This window comes from Cygnus atratus, chromosome 2 (genome assembly GCF_013377495.2).
Source record: "Cygnus atratus isolate AKBS03 ecotype Queensland, Australia chromosome 2, CAtr_DNAZoo_HiC_assembly, whole genome shotgun sequence".
Lineage (NCBI taxonomy): Eukaryota > Metazoa > Chordata > Aves > Anseriformes > Anatidae > Cygnus > Cygnus atratus.
In genome coordinates, this window is record NC_066363.1 from 81,763,349 (window position 1) to 81,779,477 (window position 16,129).

Here is a 16,129-nt window from a genome sequence, read left to right on the forward strand (position 1 = left end):
CTGGTCCTGGCTAATGTACTGCGTTAGTAAGTCACCAGCATGAACGCGATGGCACTGCTCACAGGGCAGATGTTCTGAGCCACCAAAGGAAGAGTTTCCTGGACTTGCATGGAAATGAAACAATGTCCAATCACAGAATACAGATACAAAGATATTAAGGCTCAAGCAGCTCCTGGAGAAAGGGAGGCCCACAGGCTAGGTGGTACTTTCATTACTCATAATGTAGTTTCATTATGTATGCGGTCCCTCTGCTTTCTCTCATAACTTCCTTTTCAAAAGCTTTTGCAATACACATGCTAAGATATCAGTTACCATTTTATTGGGAGTAGCCTTTGCATACCTGCCAGACTCCTCAGGGTCTGTCCCTTTGTAGCCCCTCCGTGCAGACTCCACTGTTTTTGTTGCACTTCCTAAGCAAGCTCAAAGCATCTTTTCTCTTCCAAGTCCTTCAGCATACCCCCCAGCCAGGCAAATCTAAAGAAAGCCAAACAAACCCTGAAGTATGCCACAAGACTCAGGTACTACTACAGCAGCCCAACAGAGGAAGGAAGGAAGCACAGGACTTTTAAACAACTTCTCCTTTTTCACGAGATCTTCCTGTGAGGGCTTCTGCAGGCCAGCATTGTAAAGCGTGCAGCTACATCAGGCTGCAGTCTGATGCAATCAATTCACAACGTACCATTTCCAGACTCGTGGCATTCAGTATTAATTTTGGTAGTTTGGAAATCTTGCTGCGGTAGGCTTGTAATTTTTTTTCTAGTATTTATATGGAAAAGATACTATAGAAAAGAGGTGAACTCCACTGTCCTGCAGCAGTTCCTCCATAAAAGCGGTGACTGACAGGCTGCAAAATGTCTTGGTTTACTTTGTTTTGTAATGCAGACTACTACCGTGAGGCTTAATGTTAGTTGGAATATTAAATAGAATATTAAAGTAGAACATCACATGGATCAGATCCTACAGAGTCAGACTTTGGCAGGGTAGGCCACTTGGAGTTCTGTCACTACATTAATATTAGATTTACTGACAGTGGAAGATTAAATCCCCAGAAGATCAGCTCATCCCTCCATCTTTCAAACTAGTGAGATGAGATACAGATGTGAGACTTTTTCTGAACAAGGTTTCATTTCCAAGGAAGAGTTTTGGAATACAAACACCGAAATATAAATTCATTAAAAACTGGGATAACACATTTTGGCTTCTCTTTTAGAGAGGAAGTATCTACAACTGCAGCTGTGCTTAGTCTGTCTGCAGTAATTTGGTACGCGGCTGCACAGCTATTTTAATTAATGCTAATCTAGAATCTCTTAAACTGTATGCTGCCTTCCAACACGGAATAAACTGCCAGAAAAACTGAAGACAATGTGACATTCAATTCAATTATGAATTGGCTTCATAAACACAGGCTGTTAAATTGCAAAAGCTGAAGCTTCATTAGGTAACTCAGCTGAGTGCTTGAACCTTGTACCGCACTGATGTTAAGAGTAGGTAAAGATCCGTGCCCAAGTAAGGGTTAGTCCTTCTGTTGACAAAACGATTTCATTTATTATCAATAGTAAAGATTTACATCTAAGACTCACAGTCTTGGTTTCATTCAAGTTACTTGGTTTTGATTCTGGGTCTTACTGAAGACTTTGTCTTGGTTTTCATGCCTACAGCTGTTTTTCTGTGCATCCTGTACTACCTCTGAAGGCGTAGAAGGTTGCTCTATTTGGAATATTAAGCACACAGGGGAATAAAGGCTCACTTTCTTCTTTCATGGTTGCATTACATCACTTAAATACAATCATTTATCTCCATACACCCACACTCTTTGTTTAAGAACCAAACTTATTAATAAAATTTGGCACGTGATAGTGTACGATCTCGGGATCTGGGGACAAACGAAATTAGTTTTGAAAGCCCACTCACAAATTTTGTGGCTCTACCTTTGGCTCAGTGTATGTCTTTCAGACTCTAGGGGAAGCCAGAGGAAACCTTTCAGAGTAACCTATCCCACACATGGCAGCACCGCCACAACCGTCATGATCTGTACTAGATGCTTCTGGCTCTGAGCCACCTTCCCCTTTATGTAACGTGCCTATCCTAGCACGGAGGGGTTAGGTGCATTGTGCAATACAGTTTCGAGCTGAACCCTTCTTCTACACGTCTGGGAGCTCCGCTGTGAACAAGGAAAAACTGATGCACGTTTGACATCTGGCTAGACCACTGCCATTTCCTTCCCATCACACACATTCTCCACCTCAAGGAGAGCTCTCGGTGAGGTTCAGAGGAAGGTGACGAATACTGACGATGATACAGACAAAAGAAATTCTCAGCAAGGTGCTTGCACAGACAGATCTTGGGAGACATGGACAGACATGCATTTCCACTTCTGTTTCAAACAATATAAATGGTATTTCCATAATCTTTTTATGTGAATTCTAGGATGTAAATGTAATTGGGCACTGTACAGCTGTACAGTGGAAGTGAGAAAGGAAATAATTAATGCTATGGGATACACCAAGAACTATTAAGATGCAGTTCCTCTCCAGAGACCTTTCAACACAGTGAAAGAATGATTTTAGGTTTTATATTGCTCCAGGATGACAAGTCAAGTGAAGAGGTTGGATATGGAAATGAAAATGAAATTGCAATTTTTTTTTTTTGTCAGAACAATACTTTCCAAAAGCAACGTCATGAAGCGAGGACACTGGCATTAGCAAGTCATGTACCAACCCACACCAGAAACCATAAGAACAGCTTTACAAGCGTTACTTGCTGTGTGCATGCACACAAAGAAATGAGTCACTGCATCACAAGGGATGAAACCATAAGAAATAGAGAACATTACGTTTTTATACTCACACAGCCTTCAAAAGTTATACCCCAGCACACATAAGGCTCAGTAAAAACCTGGCCTGTTTCCATCAGGCCTGAAAATAACACTTTGTTTCAGAACATATTGCTGGTGAGAAGGGTTTGACTAAATGTCTGTGCAGCGCAACCACGGATACCTATGAGGTTAAGCAAGCAGCTCACTATTTGTCTTGTGATGTTCATTAGCGCAGTGCCTGGAGGAATCCAAAGGTGATCCATACCCCATTGTGATCAGTACCAAACATTATGCAGGTCTGCCTGTACTGCTGCATATAAAGTAAAAAGTCCTGCCATGAGACGCAGATATTTGAAGGAGAGCAGTGTCAATGCATTTTGGTCACAGGTTTTGGTAGGCAAACAAAAAAAAGGAAGAAATTGGTTTCTGTTAGCCCCAGGCTAAATGTTCCTGCTCAACTCCTGGCATACCACTAATTAAGCAGATGACTACTTATCCACAGAGGTTTCTACTACCTTATTATTTTTAACTCAATTCTATGACTTATTTACATAGGCCAGGAATGTGCAGTGCGTGTTCCCGTTCCCATTTCTCTCATCTTTCCATTGATGTTTATTTTTTATACACTTTCTTAGAGTGGAAAAAAAAAAAAATGGCCAAAAGGCCACCATGCTGCGTGGCAGTAACACCTCCTAAGACCAAATCAAAATCACCATCATAATTTACATCTCTCCTGTGAAGCAACACAAAATTTCCCGCTCAGGGCAAAAAAATTTCCTGCTCAGGCTCTCCTTGAGCAGGGGGCATCCAAACTTCATCACCCACGGGCCTGTCTCAGGCAGGGGGGCATGATGCTGCCAGCCTTCATGCCTTGTGCGCACCGCGATTCCCCAGAGCACCAGCAGCAGCAGGGGAGGCCCTGCAGAGGTGTTGCCTGTCCTGTAACCCCCCCATCTCTTTCAACATAGGCACAAAAAAAAAATAGATACATTAACTTGAAATAAGTGAATGTGCACTCAAAAAAAAAAAGAATCTATACAACTTTGTCCTGGCCAAAAACATTGTCAGTGGCAGAGATGAAGCATTCTTACATCCCAGTCCTCCATTTGTTTTCCCAACCTTCTGCCTGTAAACCAAAATCATTTTTCATGGTTGTATCCACAAATATTAATACACACATTTCAGGGTAAAATTCTACTCCCATAGCAGTAGTTGGAGAGGTAAAAATAGAAAAAAATGAAGCATATCTTGCTATGTTATTTTTCACACAGTAAAACTGCAGTACTGAGCAATTTCATTGTGGGACTACTCCAAGAGTTTTGATTACCATATCCAAACAGAAAAAAAAAGAAGACTCTGATGTGTCTCTATCAAAAAATAAAATAAAATAAAATAAAATAAAATAAAATAAAATAAAATAAAATAAAAATTCTTTGAGTGTTTGAGTTTGCAGTGAGAAAAGGAAAGTGGGGAGAAAGGGGAGGGGAGAAGAAGAGGAGAGTAGAGGTGAGGAGAGAACTCAGCCCTCTTTCAATTTTCCACTTGGGGGTTTATTATCAGCTTTGACTGTTGTACAGCAGCCTCTGCCCTGCACTTTGGGTTGAGCCCCTGAACCACAGCAATTAATCCCAGAACATATTATTTGGGCTTGTGAGGTAGTGTGACGCAGGATGCTAAATGATGATAGGCCACAGAAAAGGTCAAAAAAACCAGTGGGGCAAGCAGCGCACATGTTGAGTACTGTGAGAGCTCTGCTGAGTAGCTGCACGGCTAAGTGAGTTTGGGGGATTTCTCAGGTCTGCTCATTGCTCTCAGGGTTTGCAGTGCTGCAGGTAGCAAAGAAAGGCGGGGGGGGAAGGGAGCAAGGCTGTGCAGATGTACAGTGAGGAAGTAATTCTAAAATGTGACGGCGCTGTAGCAGCGGTGGTGGATCTGCACGGCTGGTTAACACTGCTTCAGGGAAGTAAATTCGTGCTTGAGCCTTCTGTGTAGGAGGTCCGGGCGCAAACGGGGATACCCCAAATCAATGTTTTAAAAAAAAATAGATCAAAGCATGCATACGGCTGTATGATTAACACAGTACCGGGGATACACATTTCTCTGAACCACACACCAAGTCTCTGCCAGCTATGTCATGCAGACCAAGTGTAGGAGCAACCTAAAGTAACGGGGCACACTGAGGTGATTTTAGCCCACAATATAGCAGCAAACCTCATCACTTAAACAACATGTTGCTCAAAGCAGAACTCTCAGAGAGCACAGTAAGCACACACAAATCATTCAATTAACAACAACATATACAAATAGGCAATTTTTATGTCACCCCAATATACCTGCACTCTGCCATTTGCCAAAATCAGCTGTAATTCTTGGTTTCTAAAACTGTAAATTTCTACCTTACAAGGCAATTTATCAAGCCAGGTTTTGCCCTGGTACTGCAGTAATACCTCCTTTTTTGTGGCAAGGCCCTTCTCCTTCCCATGCATGTGGAGGAGGCATATATGGGCAGTGGTTAAATTTATTAAAACCACCCTTTCACACCTCTGATGACTGCCCGGGGGGGGGGGGGGGGGGGGGGGGGTGTTGCCTATCAGAAATGGTAAAGCTCCAGACTGGCAAAGGCTTACATTACGTATTTAGTAGCATAAAAGCTTTTATTTATCGGAGCGCATGAAAATAGCAAGCATTACAGCCAAGGTCACCAAAGAGCAGCTGTCCCTGGGGATGCCCCGTGGCCTGCATCGGGACAGCTCACAGAGAGCAGCGAGCACAGACATCCAGGAGAAGATGCCTCCCAAGGAGCTGAGGAGGCAGAAGGCCACAGAAAGACAAATTTCCTGCATTTAGGCAACAGTAAACACAACACCAAGTAATACAAGGAATATGTCTTCAATCATCTGCTCCCCCTAACATTTTGGCACGTCCTTAGTAAATAACTAGCCAAAGCCCCCAAGCCTCCACACCCAGAAGCGAGCATACATCTTTTCCAGAACATGCAGGTACCATTTTTTAGTCTCGCCTCTTCCCCCCCTTCTGCATTATGTCCCAGCGACTAAGACTGGAATTCAAATCCTGCCTCATGGGATTTTATCACAAGGTTCACACCCCATCAAGGGCCATGGTATTACAGAGGAGCAGGAAATGAGAATGGGGGGAAGGTAAGGCACCTCCCCATGCTGAAGCGACTTCAGTGTGCACAACAGAGTTGAGAAACGGTTAGCTCACAAATAGCAAGACTGTAGCCTGGTGGTTCACCCTGTTATTGCAGAAAGGAGAAATCTGGATCCCAGCTCTTGCTCCAGGCACTGTCTTCTTCATTTACTTTATAAAATAATTACCTAAAACTTTCCTTGGCAAATTCTTTGTCAGAAAGTTTGGTCCAGATGGATTTTAAACATAATGGATTAGCCAGAAGAACAGTTTACAGCTGAAATTTTGAGCATGAGCGGACTGGAGGGGGCTGTGCATTCTGCTGATTCACCCGCTTAGTCTCTAACCATCAGTTTGCCTACCCATAAAATATAAATCAATCTTAGTTTTATCAAATACTATAGCAGCAATATCTGCTCTGTGAGTAAACTGCTAAATTTACAGGTGAAACTCAAGTTATCTAGATTATTTGTCTGACATATAAAATAGCCTGAGAAAGGTTGGTTGAGGTAACAAAATAGCTGCTCAGCAGAATCACACAGAAATGAAGCACTGAAACCAAGTCCTGAAATGTGCTTGAAAGACAGCACCCATAAGATGAGCACGCACTTATATACCGTATCATTCAAACACAAGAAAGACTTTGACTAACTCCTTATTTGTTTTGCTGCTTCACCGAGAAAGAAAAAAATGCAGTGGTACGTGGATCTACTGTTCAGTGTATTTCAAGGAACTTAAGGCGTTTAGCAGTGCCATTCTCAGCTCTCCAGCACCCTCCTCTGGGCTCTGACTATGCAAGCAATGTCCTCCCTTTTCTACTGTTCACGCCTGCCTGAATTATTCAACGTTGGGTCACTAAAGACTAAGAAATGTTTCTTTGCTCCTTTTGAAGCCTTAGAGATTGTGTGGCAGAAATTCAGAAGAGCCTTCCCCCAGAATTATGCACTGTTACAATTATTTTGAACATCAGCTTAGTTGTATTTGTTTTGAAGCTAATCATCACTGACTTGCTCACCATTTCCAATGCCAGGCTGTTAATTTTGAGCTTGGTTAGGAGAGAGATTGTACACTAAAACTTTTTTTGGAATCATAGAATATTCTGAATTGGAAGAGACCCACAAGGATCATTGAATCCAACTCCTGGCTCCACACAGGAACACTCGAAAAATCAGACCATATGTCTGAGAGCGCTGTCCAAATGCTTCTTGAACTCTGGTAGGCTCAGTGCCATGACCACTGCCCTGGGGAGCCTGTCCCAGTGCCCGACCACCCTCTGGGTGCAGAACCTTTCCCTAACCCCCAGCCTGACCCTCCCCTGTCCCAGCTCCATGCCGTTCCCTCAGGTCCTGTCGCTGTCCCCAGAGAGCAGAGCTCAGCGCCTGCCCCTCCGCTCCCCTCGTGAGGGAGCTGCAGGCCGCCATGAGGCCTCCCCTCAGCCTCCTCTGCTTGGGGCTGAACAAGCCAAGGGACTTCATCTGCTCCTCATACATCCTCCTTTCCAGACCCTTCACCACCTGCGTAGCCCTCCTTTGGACTCTCTTTAATAGTTTAATGTCCTTCTTAAATTGCGGTGCCCAGAACTGCACACAGTACTCGAGGTGAGGCCGCACCAGAGCAGAGCGGGACAATCCCTTCCCTCAACCAGCTAGTAATGTCATGCTTGATGCACCCCAGGGCATGGCTGTCCCTTTTGGCTGCTAAGGCACGCTGCTGGCTCATGTTCAACTTGCTGTTCACCAGAACCCCCAGATCCCTTTCTGTGGGGCTGCTCTCCAGTCTCTTGTCCCCCAGCCTGTTCGTATAGCCAGGGTTGCCCCTTCCAGGTACAGAATCTGGCACTTGCTCTTCTTACACTTCGTGCTGTTGGCAACTGCCCAGCCCTCTAATTTGTCAAGATCTTTCTGCAAGGCCTCTCCACTCTCGAGGGAGTCAACAGTTCCTACTGACTTAGTATCATTTGCAAACTTACTATGCATTCAAGTCCTGCATCCAGGTCATTTATACAAACACTGAAGAGAACTGGCCCTAAAATGGAGCCCCACAGAACCCCACTAGTGACTGGTCACCAGCCTCATGTACCTCCATTTACTATAGCCCTTTGGGCCCAACCTGTCAGCCAAATATTCAGCCATTTCTTACTTTGATGGCAGTTAACATCATTGGATGATATGTTCATGTACAGGAGACTTGATCCTATATTACAGCCTGATCCCAAGTCAATGGAAGGCTCTACAGTAACTGGGAAGCAATAACCAAGTTACTATCATGAGCACAACCCAACAAACCTTGCCAGGCCAGGCTCATGACACGGTGGACAAGTGGGTGCTCCCTCTCATTCTGCTGACTTTCTTCCCAGGTGCTTTGCAGCTCCATGGAAGGACCAGTCAGCAGATGTCTCAGCCGAATACTCTGGCATGTAAGAGAAACCTACACAAATCCCTTTGGAAGGAATATACAAAATAAATTGCTTTTGAAATACATTATGTCGCACATCGCTGGACTCACATAAGGCAGTACCTTATGTAGCTGCTGGTACCTGACTGGAGTTTATCAGCTTTGTGGAATTATGTTCATCCCCTACCCTAACAGGCTTCAACCAGCAGCTACGCTTGTTTTTCACCTCACTTTCCAAATCTAAAGAAGCATCAACTTCAATATGAAAGCAGAGTGTCATCTTGATGTGGAATCACTACAAAAATAGGTCTCCCAAGTTTTTATTTCATTGAAGAGCAGAATTGTTGGTGTGGAAAAATTACTCTCTTGTTCCTCACCTTCTCCCCTGAACCCTGATAGAGAAGGAAAATAAAATAAAAAAAAAAATCCCTAACACTCCACACGGAGCTAGTGTTCAAAATCAAACAGGTAGAGATACAGAATATCTGCAAACTTTAAACTACCTTCTCAGAAAACTATGCTCAAATGTCTTTGTGTTTTTAGTATCACAGCTAACACATTGCCATTCTTAGTTCAAATACTCCATAAAGTAACCTCCTGAAATCAAACTGTCAATTTATAACCTCTTTAGATACTATTGAATATATACTACTCTGTATTTCCATAAACAACTCTGCAAGAAGTTGAGGGACAGTGCAGACACACCCTATTGCCTTTGGCTCTCACAAATGGGGCAAAGACAGACTGTTAGGCTTGGCAGATACTCTCATTATTCAATTACAAAGGTAAATCCTAGATCTGCTGTGCTTTACACATGAAGGTTGAGTGTGTAGCCAGATTTGCAATTTGAGTCTGTGTTCAAATGAGTATCTCAGGCCAGACTTCTGAATCAAAAAGATTACTAATTACAAGTAGCACATTTAGGTATCCTAGAATTTGTACTTATATGAATTATTTCACCAAACTTCTTGGCAAAGATTTTCCAGGAGGAGATGCTGTAAAGTGATAAAAACATTAAATATATATTTTAAAGACCTCTAGTATATTTTAGTAGTATTAAATATTTAACATCAGAAGGTTTAAAACCATCCTAAACAACTGATCACAATTGTTTCCTAGGACACTATTCCTGTTGCTGGTTTATTTTTCATTTAGATATACTGTAGAGATTTTAGCCCAAGAGGTTACCCTTTTCAATTTCTGTTACTCCCAGACACAGAGACTGTGAAGAAAAACAGGTCACAGTACAAGGCTGTTAGTCACGCAGTCCTCCTGCTTCCTTCCTTCCTGTTGCACAAGCCTGTCAACTCTTGTGCTCTAAGGAGAGAGATCAATATGAGGCCGACCGTCTCCTTTTACTACCTGACAAAACAAGCCTAGGAATAACTACAGTGCTGTTGGGATGCGTATGGTGGTACAGACTGATGCAGGATAAACAGTAGGATATTACTACTCCATTTCTCTTCTTTTCTGTTTTCAGTGTAGAATTGTAGTATTTGATGGTTCAGAACTACTGTCTTGGGGCTTTGTTCTCTGGAATATTCACAGAAAACTAATATTGAAGAGAATTTCCCTTACATGCTGATTTGTTAGTATCATTTTTCCTTACTGCTTATTCTCACTGGTGACAAAAGTTCTTAAAACATTTCCTCTATAAGAGAACTTGTGTTGAAGATTAAAAACTTGCTCTTGGTGAAGGCTTCACTTTGCTTTACTCGCCTCTGCTAAAAACGCAAACCCTTGCACTAGGCACTAGAGGGCACAACAGATATCCTTCAGATACATGACATTTTTAAATCTTAATATACTATTCCAGAGACAGAACAATGTGTATAATACACTTTATATTAATCCTAGGAAAAGGTATAAAGAAAGCTAAAGTCTTTCCTGCAGGGTTTTCATAGAATATGATATTATAATATAATTATATTATAATTCATTTAATTTCTAAAATAGATGACTGTACCTTGCACCCTAACCAATGTTTTATAATTTGTATGTAGAAAATGCACCACACAAAACTATGATACTAGCATTCCCACATGAACTTAAACAACAGGCATTAAGGATCTCAAAAAGGTATCATCTGCTAAAGTGGGGAAAAGAAAAACCCACAAATGCTAATCTAGTTCAGTAGATGAAGTAATCGATCCATATAAGTGATGTATGTGTTTGTATTTTACACCGAGAACTATTATGTTCTTGACTGTGTTAATGACTCAAATCACTGTTGGTTTGAAGCAAAAAACCTGATTATTTCAGAGTAGCTTAGATCTTGAACTTGAAAGAGTTTAATTATAATATCCAATAACATATTCTTAGCATGTAGATTTTAAAATTAGGCCATAAATGGACTTGGATGCAATAAAAAATGATGGTTATTTCTTCTTCTTTTGCATGTATCTCAAATGCATTTTCTTATCTTTACCCTATAATCAACTCAAAAATTTTCACTGCTTATAAGATATTAGAAGAGAATTTGAATAAAAGTACTAAATTGTTTTTATATATGCAGGTGCTCTTTTTTGACCTGTTCTACTTTGCCTTTTTTTTTTTTTTAACCACTGATTGACAATCAACTTTTTAAGTCTTTTTCTTACAGGTTGCTATAGTAGGAAATATTTATATACATTTGGGGAATTAAGATCTTTGTTCTTAAAGCAGTTTGACTCATGAAGTAGCACTGCAGACTCCCCTGTGTCACTATGCTAGCACGTCAGTGTTTTGACCCAGAAAACTCATTTCATTTAAAAGTATGATCTCTTGGTGCCACGCCTGCTTGTAGTTCTGCCTAGTTCCTTCTCTCTGCAGCCACTTTGTTGTCCGCAGGTTTTTCAGTCTTCCTTCTGCTTCTACAGTACTTTGTTTGCTATACAAATTTTGCTGGCACCACCACAGCAATAGACACTAGACTCAGCCTAACCACTTCCCAGCAGAGGACTCTCTGTATTATAGCTTCTGACTCATACTGTCCAACCTGTTATTTTTTATAACACTGCTCTTACAGCACCAAGTGCCAGACAGTGATTAGCCTCAGTGCACTAGTGAAATATGAAAATCTCTCATCTCTTTACCCCTCCATGTTAGCTAGGTTTTGTGCACTTGGAGAACCTGTTTTTTTTATATATCCCTGACTACAGCTGTCACTCAAAAGGCTGTGGGAGTCCAGGTCTTCTGAAACTCACAGGGGAGGATTGTATTTATCTCCCTGTAGCCACCTAGATGTTGGATGCCTGTGTAAGTCAAGCAGTGATTCTCCTTCTACTAGCATCAAAGGTAAGTGAAATGAATTGCATCTGAAGGTGATGAATTCAACTATAGAGGGAGTTTAGAGAAGAAGCCCTAAATTTCACGTGGCTAAAATTAGGAAAGAAGAATCCTACCTGCATGCCTACCTATGTGGAGAGCAGTTATGTGGGTTTGGTGTAGAGTGGGAAGACAGAGGTAGACTGTTATGACTTACATCGCGACATTTTCACCACTACAGAATCTTTGAAGTGGCTTCCTAAACCAATCACAGTACTTTGACGCCCTGTCACTGTTCAAAGGGACCATTACAGGTTCAGGACATTTAGTTATCTGAAGGGATATCCAATGGTCAATTATTTCAAGTCAGGAACTAGTTCTCTCTAGTTCCTAGCTGGGTAATATACATCTTATGACCAAGGGCATTTTTTATTAGTAAATTCAGTAACTTCAGAACAATATTATCAGTAGATATTTAGTATTGAAAATCGAATACAAAAGCTTCTCAGCAAGACAGAGAATTTTAAAACAGCTTGTACAAAATGGAGCTTTGTTTGTGTGCAGAATATAGCTGTGTGTCTTAAAATTAGTGATTGCTCATGGGACATCACTGGTAACAATTCAAGAAATTATTAATGGCCTCATTAAGGAGAGCAGATGGTTTCAAAGAAGCATAAAACACCTGGGAACTAAACTGCAGGTAGAAATTTGTCCAAATACCATTTGCAGAATACCATTTGACAGCTCAAGGCTATCCAAATCGTCACTCTACCTGTGAACTACTGAAGGAAGAGGAGGAAAATAGTTTGTGGATAGCATGACCTTGTATCTCATCATAGGAAAGGAAGAATACAGTGGAATATGTCTCAATCCTGGGAAAGAAAGTCAGGAATCAGCTTCTGATGAAGAGAGTCACATGAATGATTCTTCCCTTTTTTAGTTCCATGGCCCTTCCAATTTTGCAGGATACTTTTTTTTTTTTTTCTAGCAGATAAAAGCAAGCTGTCAAATCAGCCTCGTTACTGACTAAAAGATTTTCTTGACCAGTATTTGGCAAGGTTTGGCCTCTGAAAACCACCAAGGTCCAAAATTGAGCTCTTGATTCCATTTCACTACTAATCTCCCTATAATTGATCATCTTCCCGCTACGGCTACTTTCCTGCCTTCCTCATACTTTCTATTTTCGTGGATACTTTATTTTCGATTATTTTTCATCTCTCAGTCTTGCTTTGTGACATTATGGTTATTCATCTGAGTGAACTCCAAGCCTATGGAAGACTTCCAATAGAATAGCACTAGAAGTACAACAACAGAATTATCTGAAAAGGGAACTAAAATATATTTTTAAATGAAATGGAAAAAGATAGGGTTAGTACTCGATGGAAGTTCTTGAATTAAGGCTACCTGCCCAAGATTTCCAGGTACAGTGTCTTATGTTTCCATTTTCTTCATAACTATTTACCTTGACAAGAAACAGTTTCCTATTTATAGTAACTTTCTCTTTTTCTTCAGTTAATGCTGTGTTTCTTTGTAGCAGAAATGAATGAGTCCTCAGAGGGGAACTGTGACAAAACTACTAATTTTCTTTCTAGGCCAGATATTTAAAAAAAAAAAAAAAAGTTAATATCATATAAATGACATTTAGGCAAAAATGAAACTCCTGAGTTCAGAAGAGCTACTCTCAAAACTCACACCCAGCTGATGCCTCACCTTAGGTAAAGAAAGCATAGTTTTTTTTCTTTTATATAGTGTAATAGGAGTTGTGTGTCCATCTAACAGCTGTTGCATGTTTTAGCAATTCTTGACACAGTGACTGGAGCCTTCATGTTTCAAGGTCATGCCAGTGACTACAAAATTATGCCTACATTTGTTCTGTTTCTTCACCAAAACCTAAGGTATTTTTTCTGCAGTGAAACACCTTCAGCAGGATCTAATGACAGACCACCGGAGTGTTCTGGACTCTGCTCAGGAGACCAGACGATTCGTAATTATTTTCAGTCTCTTCAAATCTTAAGAGATGCTCATGGGACACAAAGAAACCTGGCCTCACATTTAAAATAAGGGGCTCTGAGCTGACTACCACCAACCAGGAGTAAAGCTGTCTAATAATGACAGATAATTCCATGTAAGCATCAGCTCAGCACTTGGTAGCCATCAAGAAAGCAAATTTTATGGTGATAGTTATTAGGATCAGAGAGCAGAAGAGAGAAAATCATTACACAACCAGGTAAATCCAAGGTGTCTCCATACTGTGAATGTCATCTGTAGATCTGGTTCCCTCATTTCAAGAAATGATACAGCAGAACTGGAAAAGGGCAGAGAAGAGCAATGAGAATGACTGAAAGTAGCGAAGACTTTCCAAACAAAGAGCACCTGAAGAACACTCTTCTATCTGGAAAAGAGGTAATTTGGGAGGCACACAATACAAGTCCACAAAATAACCTTTGGACAGAGGAGACAAGCACAGATGGATAGCTGTTCTTTTGTCACACCCAATAGAAGAACCAAAGGGCATCAAACAAAGCTGATAGGAACCAGATGCGAAATAGCCAAAAGGGGTTGTTCCTCACATAGCAGAAAATAAATCTGTGGAAATCCTTGCCAGGGACATTGCACAATTGGCACAGATTCACAGGGAGATTGGGCAAAGTATCTTGTGCAGAGAGACAAACTGGAGGTTACCATACGAACTACATGTTCAGGTCTGAGGCGAAGATAGCTGCAGTCTGAGAGAGCAGTAGGGTGAATATCCTACATGCTTACTCTGCTTTTACTCTTTCATAGCCAGATACTTGTGAGCAGGGTTGAAGAGAGGATACTAGGAGGAATGGACCCTTGGTCTGAATCTCTGCTGTCATTTTTATTTTCTTATGTTCTCTGTCTTGTGTTAGAGACAAAAAACAATCTGTGACAATCAATAGTCAGTGAGGTTGTAAACATTTAAATTTCTTATGAAGTATAAGTCACTCAGTCAATGCTCATGGATGGCTGAGAGGGACAGGAGAATTTTCTTCCAGTTTAGTCACAGCTACTTTTTCTCATTGCTAATTAGCAATTAACTCCTTAGAGAGAAAAAATGTTAAAGGACTGGGGAGAGTAATAGAAAATGCTATAGAAAGAAAAAAGAGAAAAAAAAAAAGAGGATTAAGAAATACTCCCAACCTGCAAAACGAAATTCTCATTGCAGAGGTGCATTGTCCTGCAAGGATGTTTGAGCTACAGTAACACTTTCCTGAGTGCTAAATAACTTTAAAAATGGAGGAAGAGTAAAAGAGGGCGAAGGAGGCTACAAGAAGCTCCACTCTGTCCTACAGAGTTGCCCAAAATGCAAAAATACATGGATTCCCCAAATCACCCTGAACTTTCTCTTAAGAGCTCTGATAAATGTGCTCATGTGATTGCTAAGAAATAGCTGACTCTGGCTGCTGAAATCCTTATAAGGAGCCTTGTCCAAAGATAAACAGGAAATTGAAAGGTTTTTATTTTTAATTTTATAAAATTATTAGAGATAAGTCCAACAAAATTTGAGAAGAATGGATTTTAGGGTATACTAGGAATTAACATGGCAACTAGTCATGTAAACTTTTACAGCCTTACCAAGGAATAAGGTGGGGTTTTTTGTTTGTTTGTTTACCTCTACAATGAGATCACTGGCTTTTAGGCTTATGTGAATAAATACTTAATGATTTTACGCTCTACAAATTCATAAACTTCTCAAAGCTGAAACTACAGCTCACCTACAGTGGTGCAATATCTGCCATTCAAAAGCCTATTATTTACCAGGTAGTAAAATATCTTTCTTCTTATAGATCTGTGAATTTTAACATACATGTTCATCCATCTGATGCATCACAAATGTGCTCCCTGAAGTACAGGCACAGTGTAATTTTTTTATTTTTTTTTTCTTTGCTATTGTGCTTTGTAATTTTTTTCTTTGCTATTTCTGTGAGTTGTTATATCATATGGTATGTCAAACAATGTTGTCTAGGTACAGTATGTAAACTACTAGCATTTTTCCTTTAGTTTCCCTTGTCTTACCATAAGTAGACTTTATGCTTAGGGGGCGAGGCGGGGTGAAGGAGAATGAATATTTTTGGCTTGGCCACTGATATGAGGTATAAAATACATATACATATATAAAGATATATAAAATAAAAAACTTACAGTCTTTGGGCTACAGCCATTTCAGCTTCTTTCTTAGCTTTTGCCCAGTCTTCACAAAAGTGAATTCTACTTGCTAACAGCATACTAACAGCCCTGAGCTGTTGAAACACTGTTTTATCAGATCATCTCATCACTTCTGTTACCAGAGAGGACAAAAAGACAAAAATAAATCATCCTACCTGAGAGAAAGTAAATTGAACCTGTGTTTCTTGAGTCCCTGTCCGGTTCTTTACCACGCTGCTTCCCACATAAGCAGGAGAGCGTCACCAAGCAGAATTTGGGCTCTAGTTTTATATTCAGCATACTGACTGTTGGTGAGCAATTGCTGTAGCCCCAGTTTCCGCTAGGGTCACTTCCCAT

General features: G+C 40.8%; 1 protein-coding gene across 4 annotated transcripts in view; it reads right to left on the minus strand.

Moving 5' to 3' along the window:
* The window catches only part of DUSP22 (dual specificity phosphatase 22), a 96,260-nt gene that overhangs the window by 68,450 nt on the left and 11,681 nt on the right, over positions 1-16,129 (minus strand). The window contains exons 1-2 of one of the 4 annotated variants that reach the window (XM_050708989.1): positions 15,949-16,070; positions 13,830-13,910 (exon numbers count right to left, since the gene is read on the minus strand). The exons of 2 other annotated variants lie outside the window; for them this stretch is intronic. In XM_050708989.1, the coding sequence (XP_050564946.1) occupies positions 13,830-13,853 (24 nt within the window). In that variant the 5' untranslated portion in view covers positions 13,854-13,910; positions 15,949-16,070. Of the gene's footprint in view, positions 1-13,829; positions 13,911-15,948 lie in introns of all 4 variants that reach the window. One more of the 4 variants, XM_050708988.1, reaches the window with a different exon arrangement.